This window comes from Eutrigla gurnardus, assembly GCF_963514095.1.
Source record: "Eutrigla gurnardus genome assembly, chromosome: 4".
Classification (NCBI taxonomy): Eukaryota; Metazoa; Chordata; class Actinopteri; order Perciformes; family Triglidae; genus Eutrigla; species Eutrigla gurnardus.
The window spans coordinates 31,862,486-31,886,352 of NC_139918.1; the positions used below are offsets into that span (position 1 = coordinate 31,862,486).

General features: G+C 45.1%; 1 protein-coding gene across 14 annotated transcripts in view; it reads right to left on the reverse strand.

Annotated features, from left to right (window-relative positions):
* Positions 1–23,867, reverse strand: part of ptprsb (protein tyrosine phosphatase receptor type Sb) — a 61,619-nt gene that overhangs the window by 22,200 nt on the left and 15,552 nt on the right. For 4 of the 14 annotated variants that reach the window (XM_084007125.1, XM_084007123.1, XM_084007121.1 and 1 more), the window contains exons 3-8: positions 22,786–22,934; positions 21,799–21,940; positions 14,654–14,842; positions 6,820–6,930; positions 1,399–1,668; positions 695–1,074 (exon numbers count right to left, since the gene is read on the reverse strand). In XM_084007125.1, the coding sequence (XP_083863251.1) occupies positions 695–1,074; positions 1,399–1,668; positions 6,820–6,930; positions 14,654–14,842; positions 21,799–21,940; positions 22,786–22,934 (1,241 nt within the window). Of the gene's footprint in view, positions 1–694; positions 1,075–1,398; positions 1,669–3,050; positions 3,066–6,085; positions 6,098–6,819; positions 6,931–14,653; positions 14,843–21,798; positions 21,941–22,785; positions 22,935–23,867 lie in introns of all 14 variants that reach the window. The other 10 variants (XM_084007130.1, XM_084007127.1, XM_084007120.1 and 7 more) reach the window with 4 other exon arrangements.

The window sequence follows — 23,867 nt, forward strand, 5'->3', positions numbered from 1 at the left end:
ATCTCCCACTGGACAAGTGAACATGAACACGGGTTAAGACCGATTCCTTCGCTCCACAGCCACATGGTAAATGTTGGAGGGGGGGAGGGTCAAACACGTCATGACTGCACCCACTTAGGAGACAGGAAGTCTAAACCATTCCAAACCATTGGAGGAGCTTGTTATCTTTGATGTTTCCCAACGGACTTAAAGGGGGATACCAGCTAAATTAAAAAATCCAATATGTTATTTCTATGGCCTAGAAAAGTTCAATCAATATTTGTGAACATGAGCCACTCTCTCTCAAAGCCAGAAACCAGAGAAGGAGGTTTGGAGCAGAGCCACAGACAATAAATGGGAGATTGAGGTTGTGTTGTTTCCTTTTTTAAACCCAAATGCGCTTCATTCTGCTGTTATGTTCTCAGTTGTGAAACTGTAAAAGGTCCCCATATTATAGCAAATTCATTGTATGTCTCCTTAATGCTTGTACTAATGGGACAAAAGATCGAAACCCAGAGTCTGGATGTAAAGACGGCGAGCTGTCACACTGAATTATACATTATATGTTATACAGACCAGACAGGCTTCCTGGTGTTGAGCCCCAGAGAGTTTGCTGCAGACATTTACCACCATATTTAGAATGTTTACTGCCGGGAAGAAAACACATTTCTTCTACTACTAATAGAAAAAATGAAAGAAGAAGGTTTCCTCCCACCTGTCCATTGGGTTCCTCCGGCTCCTCCCAGCGGACCATCACCGTGTTCTGAGATATAATGTGGGCCTGGACGTTTCGGGGAGGGCTGGCTGGGGCCTGTTCTCCTGTACGGGCCTCCACACGTGTAGACGGGGGGCCCTGGCCGATGCTGTTGAAGGCCGACACCCTGATCTCATACTCTGTGTTGGGGTACAGTCCCCCGATGCTGTAGCGGGTGGTGGTGATGCTGTCCACCGTCTCGTACTTGCTGTCCGGCCCTTTGGCTCTGTACTGGATGATGTAGTAGGAGACGGGGTCCGGGTTGCCGGAGTCCCAGGTGATGGTCACACTGGTGGCGGTGGTTTCTGTGACGATGGGTGTGCCGGGAGGCTTTGGCAGAGCTGGGGATTAGAGAGAGGGGAGAGAATAATAGTACTTACTAGGTATTATTTATTGGTTTCTGTCTAGTCTCTACATCTGTTACTGAACATTTTGTGCATTGTATTTATTTGTACATATCACAGTGATATATCTATTCTGTATGTTATTTACCTTTATATGCACTTTATACTTGATGTGTGTAATGACAATAAAGTAAAATCGTATCCGATACCTTCAAGGATACGCTTCTTACATGACAGTACATTCATTTGGTAGCTGTCGGTCAAAGAGGGAATATTTAATGGTCCAAAATGATTAATCACGGTATTCGAGGGGTCTCTTACTCTTAACTAAGACCTGAGCGGTGGCTTCGATGATACCCAGGCTGCTCATGGCCACACAGGTGTAGTTCGCCGACTCCCGGACACCATTGAGCTCCAGCACGTTCCGTCCAATAGGCATCTCATCCTCTGGGGTCAGGTCCTCGCTGCCCAGCATCCACTTGACGTAGGGCATGGGGGAACCCACGGCCACGCAGGTGATGTTGACACTCCCTCCCGGCATGATCTCATGGTTGGAAGGGAAGATGGAGAAGCGAGGGGGCACACGGCGCACTGGGAAAGGAGGAGAGTCAGGGTAGAAAGGCAGGGGGGGTAAGGTGGGGGGGGGGGGGAGAAAAGTGGGGAAGGGAGTGAGGAGAAGAAAGGAGGAGAAAAAGAAGGAGGGGGAAGGGCAGTGAGGGAGAGAGAATCAGAGAGAAAGAGAGAGGGGGGGAGGAGCGAGGCAGAAAGCAAGGTTGAGATTGAGAGAGAAAGTGAGGGCAAGAAAGAAAAAGAAAGAGAGAGAAAAGAGAGGAGAGGTAACAGGAAGGGGGAGAATGAACTTCAGGGTTTTTACAGAAAATTACAAAGGGATATTTCAAGTTAAGTCCCAATTACTTTATGGTACTGATGATTCCAACAGAAAGACACAAATCTTGTGTTGAGCTCAACCATTCGGTGAGCTGCCTACTCCAAATCATATAGTGACAAACTCTTGAGTATCATTTCAACCAGGACATGACACCTATAGTCAGTTTCTCTTCTACAAAAAAACGGTTTCTAATTGGTTATCAAGAAAAATAAGACTTTCTGAGTCAGGTTTTTGATTATAGTTTTTTCTTTTTTTTTATGATTCTTACAGTTCTCCCTCAAAGCAAAGACTTAACAACTTGGCCAGAAACGTCAGTGCAAAACTTTACTTCATTGAGATTTCTGTGCCTTGAGGTGCTTCCGCATCAGATGGTTTCTTTTAGAGAGTGTATGCATCATGGAGGCCGATCAATAGGACCCTGCCAGCTATTTGTGTCCCCATAAGAAGAACAAGCACAGTGGCAAGTTGTATCCAATACCGGATCTGTCGTTGCTCGCTTGACTATATATTGGGGAGAGATGTATCGAGAGACTGAAACCATAGGTCACTTGCATGCCTGGGCGACTCAAGAGGGATAAAATGGTGGAAACACAAAGAAGAGAACGAAGAACTGAAGGCTGAGAGGGAGATAGAGAGAAGCGAGACAAGAGCAGAGACACTGGAGAGACAGACCGAGGTAGAGAGAGAGAGGTAGAGAGAGAGGTAGAGAGAGAGAGAGAGAGAGAGAGAGGTAGAGAGAGATAGAGAGAGAGAGAGAGAGAGACAGATAGAGGCAGCTCTGCTTCTCTTCCAGACAATGACAGGCAATGTAGCAAAGGACAGCCACATTGTACAACAAGATACTGTACAATACATAGGATTCATAACTGATACAGTGTGTAATCAAATGAATTGGAAATGTGGACAGGAGTGGGTCGAGGGTTCTAATAGGGTGTCGTGGCGATTACAGAGTGATCATTGGACACATTAAGTAAAGAACATCAAGACAGCATGAAAGAGGCAGAACGGGAAAGAACGAGTGCGAGCAAAAAGAGAGATATGTGAGGTAGTATGTGCATGTTTATAAGTTAACAAACTTATGTACATGTGTCTGTCGCTCCTACACATCAGGGTGCAGACAGAATGCAGAAGAAGAAGAGAAAAAAAAGGGGTGGGGGGGTGAGGGGAAGGAGGGGGAAAAGACAGGGAAGTGGAGATAAAGAGAGGATTAGAAGAGGGTTTAAGGGGGAGGAGGGGAAAAGGGGGGAAGAAGAGAGGAGCGAGGAAGAAGAAAACACATGGATCTATTTTAAAAACACGGCTATATACCAGAGTCAGGCCCATTCAGAAAGTAGGTGCTTCAAAAGTAAGAGAAAAGACTAGTAGCGATCAGATGTCGGAGGAACAGAAGAAGAAGAAGAGGATACCCCAAGGTCACAACACAGGAAACAGAAAGAGACAGAGAGAGTAACGGACAAACATCTCTGCATGAAAGGAGAGAATGAGAGGGAAGGCAGACAGAGAGCAGAAACACTCGTCCAAAATACTAAACTCAACACTTGGAGGCTTGTATGTAGAGTAAGACATGCACATGGGAAGCAACAAATGTTCTAAAAGTATGCCAAAAAACTACAAATTAAAATAGATTCAAATACAAAAAAGTTACGGTAGCAAAACAATGAGTGTTTTTGATGACTTGGAAATCCAGCAGTAATTCTAAAATGCATGTATATTATAAGAGATTAAAAAAAACAAAAGAATATAAATTAATACGGGTAAATTGGCTGCATAACCTCCACGCCACTGAAACATCATTACTTGGAATCTTCACGGGCCACATCCCCCTACTCAAAGAATCTAGAGACAATTGAATAGAAGTTAACATGTTTGCATGATTTCAAGAAAAAAAAAAAAGTTGCCATGACGTCACTATCATTTCAAGAATAACAGATAAAATGCTAGCATTTGGAATAGTTGTAGAAAAAAAATGTAATAATCGGAAGATACCCAGAATTGGATTAAGAAGTTGAAGACAAGAAAGAGACAAAGAGACAAAAAACAGGTAGATCTGTTAGAAAACAGACATGATTAGGCAGGCATCTCCTCATCTGAGCATGCTGGAGACAGACAGACAGACGGACAGACGGACAGACAGACAGACAGCTCCATGCACAAGACAGACACAGCAGGTGCAATGCAGACAACACAACACTATCAACTGCATTCAGTCCGTTATTTTACACCTAAAAAAACAAACACAACAACAACCAACAACTTAAAAAAAGACAATTCATTAAGCGTATGGATTAGTTTGGTAACATGAGCAGCAACAGGATGAAGGTGAAGACTCAAGATGATCTTTTGATAATCTGAAACACGAACCCTGCATTTCTCAAAAGAACCCACTGCAGAGACACAGCCGAGCACTTTACAATAAAGTGAGCTCATAACAAGGGATAATCCTTCGCATGCTCACGGAGCCTCTAGCTTTGAGTTAATCGAGCCGGGCCCACACCATTCCCCTCCATTTCTATGCGGTTTGTGAGAGCAAGGAGCTTCAATATTAGCGGGGCTGTCATTATTCCCGACCTCTGCAGGGAGTCTGGGAGCTACAGGCCGGGGAGACCGTGGCTCAGCCATAAGGATTACCGCTGCATCTCGGCATATAGCCGTTCAGCACCGTCGCCGAGTTGACATTTACGCAGCACCATCCGGACTGACTCAAGGACACTGCTTTCATTATCCACTGTAATAAGAGGGAGTCATTAATACCCCCCCCCCCCCCCCCCATCAGAAAATGTGAATGGATGATTTATTTCAAATGTCAGTCAATAGAGGCGTATCAGAGTGTTTGGCGAAGATAGCAACAGCCAGAGTAACGGCTCAGTCTGTATTACAGCAGAGTTGCATACTGTTACCTTTACTTAAGTAAATACCACAATGCAATTATGCTCAATTACAAGTAAAAGTCCTGCGTGTCTTAAAAAGTTATTATCATCAGAATGTACTTAAAACTTTGGCCAACAGTGGGAGTTACGGTGATAATGTCTATCTGTAGCAGGAAAGAGAGTATTTCCTCGCTCGTTAATTAAGCAAGCAATTTGAAAGAGGAAGAATGTGTTATTTGTTCACTGTAAAGAACAGGTTGTTACAGTACAGGCTACTGTCATATAATATTCTATGATGCATTCATCATACGAATGATTTCTGTTGTCTAATCCATAACAATGCATCATATTTCATAAGGTAGTAAATAGTTAAATCGTTGCTAGCCGATAAATAAATGTAAGGATGTAAAATGTACAATTTTTCTGAATATTCCAGAAAGTATTATTCTCAAGTAAATGACAAGTATCTCAAATGTGTTCTTAAGTGTAGCACTTATACTTAGTCCTTCCCACCACAGGTGATGCGACGGTTCTCTCGCCATCTTGAGTTCATAGCATGAGTCCTGCTGAACAACTGATGCTTCCCTTATAAAGCTGCACAGCACGTACAAGCGTCGACCACAGAGGGGCAAGTACAAGCGTGCCGCGAAGATTTCCCCTCAATGCAACAAGTGCAGAGTGGGAGCAGATGCAATGACATGGGAGCTGGGACCACGACGTTACACACCATGATACAACGGGGAAAAAACTGTAGCCAGACATGACAAGACAGCGAGTTCAATAATATCACAATCGGAGAAACACACACGGTGCCATGCTCTTGTGTCAGTCCGTCAGTCGACACACATGCAAGCGGTGCTCCTTTCTCTTTCTCTCTCACTCCTTCCATGCAAACATCGCCTCTTTTTTAATCTTCCAATTCTTGGGTCTCCATGACAACAAGATCATACCATGCAGAACACATTGATCGGGGAGTGAAGGCAATACCAAGGGTTTCTGCACACAAGGCCTCACAATGCAGTCAATGCACTCTGCTGCGTGGGCAGACCACTTCATCATCGTAGCAGCTTTAGAGAAATCAACTCGCTTCATTCTTTTTTTTGTGGAGACAATATCATTTCATTTCAAAACTACTCCGGTGTCCTTTAAATGTTTTTTCTTCTTTTTTTTTCCTTTTTTGTTTCTCTCTGTTTCAATAAGTGAAGCTTTCTGAAACAAATGAGTAACAAAAGAAAAGAAAGAGCACACCAACCTTCTCGAAGCTCTGAGGGATGAGAGGGGGTTGATGCAGAACACAATGACGTGAGGGTGGGGGTGGGGGGGGGGGGGGGAGAGAGAACGGGGAAACACAGAGAGAATAAAAACGGCCAGCGCAAAGCCACTCGCTCCACTGCATCACCCGCACACTCGCCAACACGCACGCGCCGCATACACCCCCTTTCAATACCCCAATAACACTGAAAAACTAGAAATCTCAACATTGGTCGGGATCTTTCATAAGCCAGTGATCCACCGGCACCCACAGTCCCGAGGCTACATCAGTTAAACAGGGATCGTGTGGGTGTCAAAATGATGCCATTAAAATTAAATTATATTCCTGATTGTTTCCAATTCTAGTCAAACGTCCAATCAAAAATGTTTCCTCTGAATCTGCCCCTTGTACAGAAGCCATAGATACACATCAGTGATGTTTTCATGCAGTTAAACCAAGGTGTGTCCCCAACTTCAAGCTCATTTTGATTCCACTGTCGGGGCTCGCACCGAGGTTTAAGGTGTTGGCGTGACTGTGAGAAATACCAACAACAGGGTCAACATATATTTTAGACAATGGATGGGTTAGTAATACTTGTTTAAAAGCACGGAAACAGAAAAAAAGAACGCATTTATAACGAGAGCACCTAAAACTAGTGATTTCGGTGTGTTTGTTGGTGCACACGTGTGCACGTGTGTGTGTGCATGTGCGTTTCCGGGGGTTTCAGGTCCTACCTCGCACATACAGGTTGGCAGGGGAGGAGTAGCGCACGCCTTGAGAGTTGGTGGCCACGCACTCGTACTTCCCTTGGTCCGTTTCCTCGCTGTTCTCAATCTGCAGCGCTCCTGCAAGACAGAGAGAGACAGAGAGACAGAGACAGAGAGACAGAGAGAGACAGAGAGAGAGACAGAGAGAGAGACAGAGAGACAGAGACAGAGAGACAGAGAGAGACAGAGAGAGAGACAGAGAGAGAGACAGAGAGACAGAGACAGAGAGAGACAGAGAGACAGAGACATAGAGAGACAGAGAGAGAGAGACAGAGAGAGACGGAGAGAGAGACAGAGAGAGAGACGGAGAGAGAGACAGAGAGAGAGGAATAGAGATGTTCAGTCGACTGTGTAGAAAACATATCTGCTACTATCAGCCTTCCTCTGCATCCTCTGGTCGTTTCCATCCTGAGATGTTTGTCTGTTGCTCGGTTGTATTTGGACCCATGGGGTAACCTCTCTTCTATTGCTTCAAAGTCTAATAAAGTCAGCAATGTTCATATATCCGTCCAAATGGCTGGATTCTGAAATTCCTTCCAAAAAGTTTGGAGGGAAAAAGCAAGTCTCAAAAGGACTTTTTTTTAGACACTTAGATGACACGGCTTTAGTGACTCCTCTCCTTCAGCAGACTGCCATGAAAATAAAGGCTTGCTTCTATCTTGGCAAGCTTCACCCCTCGGCAACAACCCGACAATGCTCTTTAACTCCACATTCTAATCCTCCCGCCTTGATCCGCCGCGATAAACAGTGTCTCCCTAAACGTGCTATAATTACACACGGCGCCCGTCAGGTATTCTTTTCTTTCACAGGGCGCTATTCTTACTTTTCTTTTCTATTCTATTGTCTTGCTAACGGCCTTCAGAATTACCAGCAGTTTTTTTTTTTGCTCTTTCAGCCTGCTCTGTCACATTCATCTCATCTGAAACTGACTTTGACATAGAGCCTGAGGAGGAGGCACAAACCGTGGATTACACTCAGATCGTCTGTGAGATTGATAAAAGGGCTGCGGCTTGTTACGGATGCATGGAGATATCTAGATATCTAGAGAAACAGAAGACATCGGGGTGCTCTGCACTTTCACATACACTTATACATGGAGGAGGAAGAAGCTCAGATTCTTTACTTTTACAAGGTAAAATTCATCAATAAGTCCACAAAAGTAACAGAAAGTGAATGAATCTGCCCATTTCAGAATAAAACATGATTATTATACATATTTCATATCACTGCATTATTAGCAATTCACATGCTAGTAGCATTGGTAGCTTGCTAATTGCCAAATTGAAATGGTCTTTTCACAAAAATTACACCCAAATTCACAATTATTATACATTGTATAAAGGCAGCTTATCATAAAACTATCTGCATGGCTACATAGCCTTAGAGATATGTGCCAAATATGGTTGCTTTTGTAATTTGGGTGAACTGACTTCATTCACTATTGGGTGGTTTAGTCTAAAACAGCACTTCATTTTTTTATAAAATGATCATAGATTTATATGCAAAGTCTTAATTTCTAAAGATAAAATGTCAAATATTGCCCTCCGATATGTACTGTGGTAGTATTTGGTAGAGTAGATGTACAAAGTAGCATGAAATGGAAATAATTATGTAAAGCTGCAGAGATGAGTTGATTATGCAGCAATTAAGCAAAACTAAAAAGAATAAATAAATACATTTATAAGCGATTAAAAGTTTTAACTTCCAGCTTCTCAAACGTGAGCATTTGTTTCTTTTCTCAGTTTTATATCATTATGATTACAGAATCTTTGGGTTCTGTTGGTCAAGCAAAACAGGATAATTTCATAGAAAAGAATCACTTGTTCCTGCCCTCAAGGAAAGCAGAAAATGAAATCCAACACTTAAGCTAATGTACTTGTAGTTCACGGCAGACACACACACACACACACACACACACACACACACACACACACACACACACACACACACACACACACACACACACACACACACACACACACACACACACACACACACACACACACACAGTGTGCTATTATACCTAATGGCCAAAACAGCTTTTAATTATTGCATCTTAAAAACCCGGCCAGTTAAGCTCTGAAAGGTTCCACAGAGAGAGGCGGCTCGCATGTGTGCGTGATTACACAATAGCAGATAAGTCTATGCAGGAGTGTTTTTGGATGCTCCGAGGAGGAAGTTGGACTTGTTAAACACAGCGAGGGCACGGCCGTGTGTTTGGGGAGCTGAGGCCCAGCGAGCCGACGCTGTCATCCGTTTGCTTCTGTCTGCTGCAGTTACATGAAAGGAAAACAGCTCGTGCCCTCCTCTCTCTCTCTAGTTCCCCCGTCTCTCATTTTCCCTCGCGGTATGGGGCAGAGCTGTGATATAAACAGGAATAAATTAACTGAGAGGCGGAGGCAGAAGGGAGGGAAGGAGGAAAGATGGAGCTCTGCAAACAAGAACTCATCCGACAGCTGGAAGCAGCTCATATGGCTAACCATCAGCACACATTTCAAATGGGCGATTGAAATCTTCTTTTATGCAAAACATGTCGTTACCACGTATGGAAAAAGACAGGTGTTCAATATGAAAGGTCACAACATTTCAACAAAGAGCGCAGACGGATGACTGGCAGAGGACAAACGTAATGACAGTCGGTGTGGAAAAAGCGTGGGGAAATAAACAGCTGTAAAAAGGGAAAGTGAAAGATAACAGAGAAGAAGTTTGTTAGTGAGTCTGGAAGCCGCTGATGGACCCAGAAGGAGAGGAGACTTCGGTAAATTGAGCTGCTGTGAAATTGCGGATGGTGTATGATGTCTGCCGGGCCGAGACTCGGCCGATCGGATGACAGCAGATACGGCTAACCTGATAGCATCTAGGTCTAATGGACCACCTGGACTCTGTCCCACAAGTGAGACATTAACTTATGGATGCGATGTTAACGACCTATCAACACTTTTGTTTTTGTTTACTTAACATAGTTTAAAAGTAACCAGTTTTCCTGGGAGGTGAACACAAAAGATGAGACTAGATTTTTAAAGCAAGTAAGCTATGCATAATTCATTTAGGGCAGAAGCAATCAGCTCTTTAATGGATGGAGAGACAATTAAAACATCTGCAACAATTTTGTGATTAGTCTTTTTTTTATAGCTAATTGACAAATATTAAGCATCTGACTTCTCTGATATGAATATTTGATTGTGCTTTAGTCTTATATAACAGTAAATTGATTATATTTATGTGATTTGATTATTTGTCTGTATCCTAATTTATTTTACAAACTGAAAAATAACAGTCTACAAGTTTCTTTGTAATCTGCAAGTATAACAAATCACAGCATGAACAATACTTGACAACAATAATACTTTATAATAATACTAATGCAATACTTTTCTGTTAGTCTGGAAACATAATCTATTAAAGGATTTGTCCATCACACCATTTTAAAATAGATCTTCACCAAAAATGTATCTTTGGGGTTTTTTTGGGGGGCCAGTGTCCTAATTTCATTAATGATCCAGAATATTGAGATGACAGAGCCTGCCTTGAATACAGTCAGAACTCATTTTGAGGGATGTCTGAACAAATTTAGACAAAATATCACTGTTTTACTCTCAAACTTCCTTAACGAAACTGTGACTTTATGTTTTAGTCACTCCGCTTTTTACTTTAGATAAAAGTGACCTAAACGGTAACGGTTAATACATCCAAAACCAAATGACACAGATAGACGGATAGCTTGTCACGGTTATCCTCATGCACATCTAAGCTGGAGCAGCAGATGGCATGGAAAAATGGACGCATGCCTGTGGTTGAGGTATAAAGTGTCAGGAGAAGTTCAGCTCTGTACCGCGGCATATGCTTGGTACCCTCAGGAAACCCAATACCTGCGCGTGCAGGTTTTATGTAGGCGTGTTCACAACTGTCGGTGGCCACCGTTTGGACAGTTACCTGTCGTGGGAGGACAGTTACCTGCTGTAGGAGGACAGTTACCTGCCATAGGAGGACAGTTACCTGCCGTAGGAGGACAGTTACCTGTCTAGGACAGTTACCTGCCATGGGAGGACAGTTACCTGCCGTGGGAGGACAGTTACCTGTCTAGGACAGTTACCTGCTGTAGGAGAACAGTTACCTGCCATAGGAGGACAGTTACCTGCCGTAGGAGGACAGTTACCGGCCGTGGGAGGACAGTTACCTGCCGTAGGAGGACAGTTACCTGTCTAGGACAGTTGCCGTGGGAGGACAGTTACCTGTCTAGGACCGTTACCCGCCGTGGGAGGACAGTTACCTGCCGTAGGAGGACAGTTACCGGCCATAGGAGGACAGTTACCTGCCGTAGGAGGACAGTTACCTGTCTAGGACAGTTGCCGTGGGAGGACAGTTACCTGCCGTGGGAGGACAGTTACCTGTCTAGGACCGTTACCTGCCATAGGAGGACAGTTACCTGTCGTGGGAGGACAGTTACCTGTCTAGGACCGTTACCTGCCATAGGAGGACAGTTACCTGCCATAGGAGGACAGTTACCTGTCGTGGGAGGACAGTTACCTGTCGTGGGAGGACAGTTACCTGTCGTGGGAGGACAGTTACCTGCCATAGGAGGACAGTTACCTGCCGTGGGAGGACAGTTACCTGTCGTAGGAGGACAGTTACCTGTCGTGGGAGGACAGTTACCTGTCTAGGACAGTTACCTGTCGTAGGAGGACAGTTACCTGCCATAGGAGGACAGTTACCTGTCGTAGGAGGACAGTTACCTGTCGTGGGAGGACAGTTACCTGTCTAGGACAGTTACCTGCCGTGGGAGGACAGTTACCTGCCGTGGGAGGACAGTTACCTGCCGTAGGAGGACAGTTACCTGTCGTAGGAGGACAGTTGCCTGCCGTGGGAGGACAGTTACCTGCCGTAGGAGGACAGTTACCTGCCGTGGGAGGACAGTTACCTGCCGTGGGAGGACAGTTACCTGTCTAGGACAGTTACCTGCCGTGGGAGGACAGTTACCTGTCGTAGGAGGACAGTTACCTGTCGTGGGAGGACAGTTACCTGTCTAGGACAGTTACCTGCCGTGGGAGGACAGTTACCTGCCGTAGGAGGACAGTTACCTGCCGTGGGAGGACACCCCCAGGTGATGGATGCTTATGGGCTGTGAAATTTGTCTTTTATGGGATTTGAGTACAATCATTCTCAATATCATTTTTCATCCTGACCCATATCGGCCATAAAATTATTTCCAAGACCCAAGAAGAGAAAGAAAAACAGAAAGAGACAGACGGAAAACAATAATTGTGGCCTGAAACAGTTTCCTGGCCGCGGCCCAACGAGAGCTGGCAGCCGTCCACTAAATCAGAGGCGTTGCTTGGAAGGTGCCCCCATTAAACAGATTTTAACAAAGGAGCGTTCCATCCATAACACATCTCGGTGCTATTTTGTGTAGCTCAGGTGTAAATTGATTTCCTCCGAGTCATTTCACCGCAGTGTTTGATTCATTATATAGCGCATTTTCACTGTTCAGCTTTGTGATGCTTTTCCTGATTTCAAATCCCAATAAAGCCTGAGGTGAAATCTCACTGTGCCATTTGTCTTGCCACGGTTTCACTGATGCGATACTTACTCTCAGTGTCATGTCTCTGTGTGGCACCTTCTCAGAGCAGACCAGGTGAAACTTATGATAGATATTGTATAACAATATAACTGCAGTTATTAAGAGAGAAAATAGAAATAGAAAAAAGTGAGGTTTGAGGGAGTTTCTTTGTTATTTTGCAGCTCCAAGGCCACCAACGCTTTCTCATAAATTATAAGCAGAGAATAGATAAACGTTTGCATCGTGCTCATCATAATTATGGGTCGCTACGCTATTCCCTCTAGCATGTTTCTGTCCGCTGGACATACTGCAGCTTTTAAAGTCTCTCTCTCCTCTCTCTCTGTGTATCTATTGTCTCACCTGCATCTATGCAGCAGCACGACTGGCTGGTTGCTAAATTCCACCCACACCCACTGCAGAGCATTTTACACAGAGGCAATTTCACTTCAGGTATGCTGCAGACCACAGTGGTGAGTAGCCATTTGTAGGGTTATTGGACTAATCATACCAGGAATGGGTGTAGGAGCTAAAACTGGCCTCCAGCTACCTGCTAACACTAACTGACCATTAAATCCACTGCCAACCAATATTTGAGACTCTTTCATTACTTCTAGTCAGACGGAGATGGATTTTCCAAATAACATAGTGAACAATAACTAGCTAGCTTTACTTAAGCAAAAGTGGCAACAATACAAATACTCACAGTGGAATAAAAGTCCAGTATTTAAACCCTTACTTCAGTAAAAGTAGGTTTTAGCACCAAAATATACTTGAAGTACCAAAAGTAAAAGTATTAATTATGCAGAATGGCCCATTTTCAGAATCATATACATATTATATTACTGGTATGTTGAAGCTGGTAAAGATGGGCCTATGACGTATATTGCTGGGTACCTAACCTATAAATAATACATCATCAGTTAGAAATGTCATTACAATTTATATTAAAAATCCAGATGTGTACATAGGTTATCAGATAAATGCAGTGGAGTATAAAGCATAATACTTCCCTCTGAAAGTGGTAGCATATAATGGAAATACTCAAACGCAAAGAACTCAAAATCCTTGTACCTGCTGCCCTTGAGTAAATGCACTCAGTGCCACTCCACCAGTGTCGATAGCTGATCAAACCTGCGAACTACAGTTGTAAATGACTTCTGTGCAGATCAGAGATCCTTTCTCTCAAAAAATGACTAAAAGATGGACCCGAAGCTGCGGCCACGTAAACCGACGGAGGTGTAACAACAGTAACTACAAATTGTGTACAAAGTGTGAGACTTGAACTTGTGTCAACAGCGTGCCGACGAACTGCACACACGAGCTTGACAGAGGGCACTAGTGATCAGCGAGAGGATGTCGGCTGACAGCAGGCAGATATCCGAGCTGGCAGGACGGCGGAGCGCTGCAGAGAATATGGATGAAGCAACAACAAAATGGTTTCGCCTCACCATCACTTTCATCGCCCCTGAGGACGGCTGAGTGAGAACGGCTGGGAAAATGCGTGTCTGCCCACTGCAGCAGACTCTGTATCATCTATACAGAAGAGCATAAACAAAGCTGAACGGACTGTCTCATGCATAGGATGTGATTCTTCTGTATTCCCCCTCCATCCATCTTCCCGCCCCTCGTTTCCCCGGTGACTGTCTCTGACAATTTAAGTGATCTAAAACTCAGATTTTAAGACATCGAGCTCATTTCGCACAATTTCATGCTGGCCGGGTCAAAAGATAAGCGGAGCATCAGTTCAACTCCTTTCTGTGTATCTATTGATTTTGAGAAAAGAGAATTACGGTTGTTATGGGGTAGATTGATTATTATATTAAGCATTCGTTTCAAAGTGGATTTACTTTATATTTGTGTTCACTTTGTCCTACTCGTAATCTGTGTGTGTGAGGGGGGGGGGGGGGGGCACTTATGATTCACAATGGAGAGAGATTTGTGCCTTTAAAATGTCATCTTTTTATAATCTTTTCTCCCAAACGTTCATAAAAACAGCTTTTTTTTTCTTGGCTTAAGGGTGGCACAATTATCCTTTTTATGAAATTGGCTTTAAAAAGGTTTTACACCCCCAAAGGATGTAGATAAACTCAGAGAGGAGCATGTAATCCCTCAATCATAATTAAAACATGATAATCACCAAATTTAGAGCAACAGGGATTTTACCTGATAGCAATGCTAAGCTTTGATATCATCGCCGTTTGTTTACGTACTTCCAAATGAAGTAATCTCTGCTCAGTCTCTCACCTGATCGGAGCTGTTTGATGCGACCCTGGCTGCTGACGGGGTCGACGGGCAGGAAGTCTTTGAACCAGGAGATCTCTGGGTCGGGGATGCCGCTGGCTGCACACAGCATCGTGGCCGTCCTCGTCCGCTCCACCACCTTCAGCTGGGGGCCCATGTCTATACTGGGGAAGCCAAATGGCAACAGGTCCTCTGGAGGGACAAAGAAAAATAAACTATTCAGAACTGAATGGAGCGAGCGACACACAAAGTACAGCTGAGGAAATGTCATATGGCTGTAATTAAGAATTGTCAAAATGTTTATTTTATCCTGAGTGGAACATCAATGTGTGCACCAGATTTCATTCAAAACCTAAAACGATAATCGCACTTAGAAAATCGAAAAGTCTGGATCCCCAATGTCCTTCAAACCCACCATTTGCCTTAAAAAAAAAGTTTAAAGATCAAAATGTCTAATTCTGGACCAAAGGGATGGACCCGCTGACTCAGACAGACAACGCCACATCAAGAGTCACGCGGCTAGCATAAGTAAAAAGAGATGAAGTGATGTAGACAGACAGTGACAGGGGTTGTGGTCAGGGATCAGGGGGGGCTTAGACAATATGAGATTGTCCATACTTTACTTTGGAGCAAATCCATGGCCACAGTAATGAACAAATGTGTTCCCTCCTTTCATTTTTGGGACAGCTGATCTGCAGTTTCTGTCTGCCTGCAGAGACAGTCGACTCTGCATTGAATCCTTTCCTCCTTCCGCCATGAAACCTAAGACCTGCACCCACCCCCACACCCATCACATCTGCAGCCCCTTGAAAGAGGAGATACAGACGAGGATCGCAGACTCACTATATCCTTCCCTACAATGTGCGCTCCTACAGCTAGTCATTAGTTGATCTGGTAGGCGGTGGAAACCCAGCTAGGATTCTACAGGAGTATAAACACTCCACCCAGTCAGCAGGAGCAACCTAAGCGCTGCACACACACTGAGAGTACACTCCTAACCTGGAAAACACAGGTGTTTGGTGGCAGTGGCAGTGAACTGTGAGTTTTCCATGGCTCAGTGTTATGTGGCGGTAATGATTCCTGTCTAATAACTATGCAGAGAGCTGCTCAGAAACAGCAGCAGCAATTAGAAGCTGGGATCAAGAGGAGGGGCAGGGCACGGGGGTAATAAGGACTTGTTAGCCGTAATTGTTAAAATGTACCAACGATTAGAGGGGCCGATCTGGGATGTGTCTGGATAGGTCTGATTATGTTGGGGGGGCAGTGTGTGTGTGTGTGTGTGTGTGTGTGTGTGTGTGTGTGTGTGTGTGTGTGTGTGTGTGTGTGTGTGTGGTGATTGTGAGCCTGTACATATTTGTTTCTATGACTATGTCCTCATTAGCATCTTCACAGATTTGTGCGATGTGTGGAATAATGTACAGACACGTCCACGCATATCCAGGAAAATCAAGGTGTGTGTGTGCAGAAAATCAGTTCACGTACACACAAACACGTTCTGTGGTGACTGGGATTAAGCGTCCAGATGGCCAGACACGTAATCAAGCATCCATCAGCACTTCTGCTTCCTCCTCCTGTTCTTTTAACCACTCTATCCCTGCAGCACACACACACACACACACACACACACATACCTCACCATACCTGGAACGATAATTAGATATTCAAATTTCCTACAGCAGGAAAAAGTCACGACCAAAATAACAATCGGTTTGGCCAATAAATCAAACTCACAAGAGCCCCTTGATTGTCAAGCACAACAATAGTCCCTAAAAGTTTGCTCGTACAAACCCGGAGCACAAACACGGTCCGAGGTGCAGACCACATCAAACCGCTCGGCTCCTCCTCCTCCTCCGGAGCCTCCCGCTACCTAACCACATGACAGACGTGACCCATCTGCTTCCACACACACTGCGACGGGGATGAGAGGCTGAGTGGAGATAGCATCTCTCGCAGTCTTTCTCTCTTTCCACAGTCATCAGCTTTGGAGAGACCCTGCCTGACAGGAATGTCAAGCCTCTGCCGATGTCACGGCTGAGGGAGGATGGAGAGGAGAAATGCCACAAAAAAAGCAAGAGAGCAATCAAAGCTTAGAGGAGAGTCTGGTCACGAGTCTGAGGTTGGAGCTTAGGCAGCGATCAGGCCTCAAATCAGCCCTCTGATATCAGCCCACGGAGACCCAAGTGGAAGGATAGGAATCCCCTTTCTCCCCCCCTACCTCCCCCCCTCCACCATCCCCAACTGATCAATACTAATGATGCACCTGAATGGGGGCCAATGGTAAAACTATTGACGATTAGAAAAAAAGAAAGGAAGGAGAAGGGGGTAGATCGATAGGGGGGGTCAGGAGGTGAGCTCCCCCGGGGTGTGCAATATGCCAGTCCTACATCTGCTCCCCTCTGCCCTCCCCCAACCCCCCCCCCCCCCCCCCTCTCCAGAGAGGATTCAGATGGTCTTTTTATCACCCCTCCGGCTACTACATGGACTCCCTAGCTGTTAATTAGAGCGCATCACTGCAGCGGGCTCGGGGCGTGCACATGTATGCGTCTATGTGCCTTTGTGTGCGCGAGTCGGGGGGGGGGGGGGGGGGCTCTGTATTCTAGTCAGGTCTTTATCAGCGCTGCAAATAGAGTGAAGGTGGACCTTGTATTGAATCATGAGAGAGAGGTAAGAGAAACGGAGAGAGATGCAGGGACAGGTTTATTTTCAGATACTGACTTACTATGATGATTAAAAAAACACATAATAGAAATATATTCTAGAGAAATATGTTGTTATTATTTTTACTGTTTGTTGTTTACGGCTCAAACTTATTCTAATAATGTTTAGTTGATTTGGGGGATGACTCTGGATGGATAGATAATGTACAGCAACATACAGATAAGTAAGTAGATAGATCGCTGCACTGGCCATTGAAGTACAGTTCACTGGAGAGGAGAATAGAGGGCTTCAGGTATTCAGCCAGGCTTCTGGATGAGTCAGCCGCTGCTTGAAATAGATACTGCGGGCATGGCCTTGATCACACTTTTCACCAAATGAATCATTTATCAAACACAAACACTGCTGCACAAAAGTCCCGCTTATGTTTCATCTCCTGGTTAAATTGATAAGACAGCCTATGGAAAAATGTGCCATGTGTATAAAAACACTGTGTGCGTGTCAACAGCTTTTGGGGCAACATTGGCAAGGACCAAGCAGCATTGTTCCCTGGAGCGTTGTGTTTGTGTGTGTTTGTGTGTATCAAGAGGTTGAGAGCTCACATTTTGGCCTGGTTATGTTTGCAGAAGGGCAATCAGGCCTGGTGCCCGAAACCAGTCAGTGGAGCCAACCCAATCTGGGCAAATACGCAATTCATGCATCCGGGGGCACGCACACACAAACACACAATTACTATCACATACAGACACACACACGCACACAGAGCCAACGCATAATGCATATGATGCAAACAAACAAACATGAATCCAGGTTTTCCTTTCCTGTCTCTCTTCGTATTTCCAAAGACAGATGCACACAAACCCCACAGAAGAAAAATCCTCATTTGTCCTGGTTAAGGAAACAGGTTGCCTATTCATCTTTCAGTTCATTTCAGCGGGGAATGGCCATGTGGATGAAAGAAGCCCGGATAAAAGCCGATCTCAGGGAGCCTGATTCAGGATTAATCCGCCAGCGTGCTGCAGTCTTCAGAGGCTGTAATGCTTTGACTTCTATAGACTGCAGGAGGGCTGAAGGGGAGCACTTTAAATGCTAATGGCCCTTTATGATAATAGATCACAACACAATTCAGAATCGGACTTTGCTTCGTCGTAGACGAATCCCACCAAACACCCACATGTGTCCCCACCATCCCGAGACCCACTCTGGCTCTCCTCACAGATCCAGCAGCCGGAGACTAAACACACAAAGGGATGATGATCCCCACATAATACTATATTACATACAAACATGCATCAAGAATAGAATGCAAGAAAAAAGAAAATGGGAAGGAGGGAGAGAATAAAAAACGGTGTAGCCGATGGGGTATATATGATGAAAGAGCCGGTTCTCCACTCAAGGAGTGTAATCCTCTTGCCAGCTGAGTTGATGCTCTTAGTTGTTTCCAGTCCAAAATACTGTTGGGCCGCCGGCCTGCCAATGCAGCAGACGCCTGGGGGAATCACTGATCTGACTCTGTTGTTCATATGAAGGATGTTTGCCGTGGTGGCAGAACATCTCTCCTCCCCTTCTCTCCCTCACCCACTTCCTCCCCCATCCCTCGCCTCTCTTTCTTCTAAAATGGGACACCGAGAGGTGAGTATAATCAGGATTACTCTGCACAAACCAGCCGTACACACACACACACACACAGAAAAGACACGCACACACACCCATAAACAAAGAAATCCATGGGCATGCATTCACACACAGCTGCGACGATGAGAATCTCTCGCCCACCAGAGGTTTTTCAAACATGCAGAACTGCAGATATTCACATCTCCTGAAGGCAGAACGACACAACTGCAGTGTCCATAGAAAAGAGCAGTTTGGCTGGAAAGGGGATGGGGTGGGTTCGGAGGGTGGGAGGGGGGGGCGCAGCAGAGAGCCTGCAAAAATGCAAAGGGGGAAGAAATGAGAGAGTCGGATAGGCGGTGAGGGTCAGCCAGAATAGATGGCAGAGAAAATGAAAGAATGAATAAAACAAGAGAGATGAAATTAGAAACGGACATCGCTGTGGGCCAAAGAGGAAGCTGCTCCAGTCAAAGACAGAAAGGTTTAGTTGGGGAAAAGAAAAAGGAGGAGCAGGTAATGGGATGGGAAGGGTGATGTGTGTGATGCTGAGGATGTTGAAGACACAAAAAGTCTCCCTGACCACAACCTACCGCATCTCCATCCATTAGGCAGCCTGTAAAGCAGTAGCTCATATCCTGTGGCCAACCACCGGCCCCTCACATTGTACAACACTGCTATTAGTGCCGGTCAACCCTTGTACAAAATGATGGGATGAAACACATTGGGGGATGAAAAGACTTTTCATGGGTTTGGTCAGTAATGGAAATGTTCTTTCTACTTCAGCGGTTGGTGGACCTTTTTCTCCAATGAACCGTGTTTGGAAAAACCTGATCCACAATTCATGCAGACTTTTGTGCACTAAAGGCATTCTTGGATACCATACAGCATATCTGTTTAGCATTAGAGTCTATTGTACGGGTGGATGGCTTTGGGAGCAAACTGAAGCAACATGTTCCATTGAGCAACTGTATAAGAAAATATCTGCTTCGTTGATAAACAACTCACAAGCTTTTTCATCTGCAATATGAAAGTCAACTATGACTCCTAAATAAACAATAAAAAACATCCAGTCCCAGAGTTCAAAATTGTGTTGCTCGAGCTGCTAACAGCAAACTAATAGCTGGCAAATCTAATATTTACAGTTTGCAGAAACTTAATAACAGGCCTTTTACACCGCAGCCATTTCCACATGTGTCATAGAAGGGTATACACAGGTGTAATTGGTCAAATTGATTATGGTACCATTGTAATTTGTGTGTCATGACAGTTTCAGTGAGCCAACACAGACATTAACTAAATGGAACGAGGCCATGTTATTCATAACACTCCCGTGTCTCTATGGCAACAAACTTTGAAGGATACCATTAAAAGAAATCTTTGAAATAGGAACCCAAGGATGAGGGATGTGGACGAAACCCTCCATCACAATATCAATATACATTGTGATCCAGTCATTCCTTTCTGGAACATCAATTGGGAAATTGTTCATGGATAAAATAACCAGAAAGCGATGTCTGTTTTTTTAGGCAAATCCAGTTAAATAAATACCAAATACATAAAAATATATTTCATTAGAGTAATAAAATCATATAAAAATGCAATGCGGCCACAACACATGGCTCATTGATTTGCTATATTGGCCACAATAACCCAGGGATACTTATGGGACACCCAACACCACATAGCAAAATCAGTCAATTGACAGATGCATATGTTCTAACCAGCATATATCATATCGCCCACCACAGTGGGAAGAAATACTTCCAGAACAGGCGCCCCTGTTGCTATCTGTCTGCTACCGGCATGTGCTCCTGTATCAGTATCACAGTATGGCTACTAACAGCTCTGAGCCCGGCCGGTGCTTTGAGTTAATTGTGTCATTCATCACAGTCCTGTGTTCTATATATCAGCTGATCAGGTCGAATCAAAGACAGCTGATTGTATTGTCACAGAGAGGGACCGGGAACAACACAGATCTGGCAAAGAGAAAAAGTTTACACAAACAGGAAAAGGCACACACGGCCACACACATTGCGTCTTGCCCTCGAGGTGTCGTTTATGTGGTAATGTGCTTTAGATTGGGGCTGTGTGTGCAGAGATGACGGGCCGGGTAACAGATGGACAGGAGTCTATTCCCTGGGCTACCAGCCTTCTGCCTACCACACAGCTCTGCCAACTCCCAAATCCTCATCCATCTCCTGCACTTCTACTCCCCCTCCACCGCTCCTCTGACATCCCATTTCATCTCTATTGTTTCACACCATCCTGTTGTGTTACTTAACTTCCCCCCACCTCTTCCCCCCCATCCCTCCATCATACTGCTTCTCACCTTTCCTCGACCTCTTCCTCCCTCTTGATTTCTCTTCATCAATTTCCCCCGGCAAAAATGGCTCGTCTGCCAAACCGAGGCCTAATCCCCTGATTTTTCTTCATGTAGTAACAGCCCAAGCAGCCATCCCTCTATTTCTTCATCCTTTCCAGCTGTGCTGGGCCAAAGCCAAGCACTCAGATCCCAGGCTTGCTGCCACATGCTACAACTTTAGCTCATAGCATGTTGGAGCTCCACATTAGACAGTGCACATTAGATTAACACCCTCACTCTGGCCAGGTAGCATGGCGATTAAAGATGCTGAAGTACCCTTTAGCTAGCACACTAGCTGGCCCTCTGTGCGGCCAGATCACGCTCTGTCACACTCAGAGGGACTATAAAAAGAACAGTGCACTGCAGCCTGCTGTGAAGACAGGGTGTGGCGCGGCTCTATTGTCACATCTACAACTGGCAGCTCAGGGAACTGGAGACGACAGCAGTAACCAGGCATGTGCACATGGAAAGAAAGGGTTTTGGAGATAGGTGTGTGTTGGAGCGCGGCCGGGGCTCTCACCTCTGATAATGGCCAGCTTTGCAGTGACGGACACCTCTCCTTCACTGTTGCGTGCCACACACTCATAGATATTCTCATCCCGGGGTGCTCTGAGCGGTTGGATCCTCAGCACAGCACCTGCACCTTCATCAAACTCCACAGTCTGGACAGCCGAAAAACCACAGGAGAAGAGCCATTAGTCACAGCAGGGTAAAGAGGGTCACCTATAATGTTGTAAAGCATTAACTAAGCATTTTTGTTTTACTTGCCCTCCCCGCCATCAGGTCAGGCTCAGCTAGCGTTCCTGGACCTGGTAGGGATCCAGAGTCTTGCACAAAGATACTGACCAACATGGGGATTCCAATGTGGATCCATGGTTGAAATGCACTCTCACATTAGGTCATGTTAGTGCATCAACATACAATCGGGCCCCGAATGTGATTGAGCCGCTCTGTGAAATAGCCTGCTTGAGCGTATAGCCTAGGGTTTAGGGACAACAATATGTGCGTATGATTATGAAATCTGCTTCATCCTATAATGTGTCAGCTTTGCATTTGAATGCTCTGTAATTCTATTGCAGTGCGTTTGTCTTCATTGATAACATTTGCAATTTGTGTTGTGTATTGTACATATTAATTTAGGGAAATATGATTGTTAGTTCTCTTGAGGAGAATTAGCTGAGAAGACTGATAGCACTCTCATGCCTGGGCGTTCACTCTACAGCTAAAAGCTCTTCATATCACTCGTCAACACTTGCTTCGTATGCAGCATGCAGACAAGTGTGGTATCAATCTTTTCTTCTCAGCAAGGAAACAAATAAGCGTATTCAAAAACAAAATGTTAAGAAACAAGGTTAAAATATATCTAAATAATTCTCTATCTAGAGTAAAGAAAAAGCTAGACATAGTAATTCTATCCATTCATACATCAATACATCGTTATTATCCTTTATACTGCTTTGTATTCATTATGCTACTGTAGGAGTTGACCATTGTGCATTGTGACAACCACCTCGATACGCTGGGAGTTGACCTTCTTGCCCTTCTTGTTCCAGTAGACGACAGGCTTGGGATTGCCGCTGGCCTGGCACACAAATGATGCCACACCCCCTGACACTCCGATCTGGTCCGTGGGAATCTTGGTGAACTTCGGGGGAGCTGAGAGACAGAGAGGGGGAGAGTGGAAGGGGGGGACACACATACAAATATGAAATACATGAATACAACAAACAGTTTCCACATTCAGCAACAAACCCCCTGCTGACCACGCCCCATTTCCCTGTCAGTGACTGGCCGGGCGGTGTTCTGATGGCTGTGCGTGTTGTGCTTACTTCCTGGGTATCATCTAGAGGACATACTGAAGGACTTCCCGTGGGTCATAAATAAAAGATGGGGTTGGGCTTCAGACGAATATCTCTCGCTCTCCCCCCCCTCTCTCTCTGTGTGTCCATCTCTCCCTCCTCTGTCGCTCTGCTTCCTCCAGGGCGGGCTACCCTCGTCATCCCAAGAGGTGTGATTTGGTGCCGGACGCTCTTATCAAATACAATGAATGGACCAACACTAAATGCTGTAATTTCCAGCTCTCTCTCAGAGGGTGATCTGAGGAGAACTATTTTTCATCTGTCACGATGCGTCTGACGTTTCACTCTATAAGTGCAGCCGTTTCCTTCTGCTAGAAAATAGCAATTTCTGCGTCCGATATTGAGCCAACAGTACCGAACCTAAATTTTTCACAGTGGCTGAGTCAGATCAATCAAACAACTCCATGCTGCCCACCCCTTGCTATCTGTCTGTGGCCTGTTGCCATGGTGCCCAGCTTAACTCCTCCTCAGCTACAGAATCACTGCTATCCATCAGGGTGAAGCCAGGATGACCCTTACCATAGCAACCTGGATCCCTCCTCCCTCTCCCCCTGTGTCTGGGTGGGTGAGGTCCTGCTGTGTTGATTCACTTCTGCTCTGAAGACAAAATCCTGTTTGCATGTTCCCCCACTTCACTGACTAACAGCCACGCAGAACACCTTCCAGTTTCACTGCAATGCCTCAACAGTAGCCAGAATAACACAGTGTCAGAGACTTCTCCCTCGCCTGC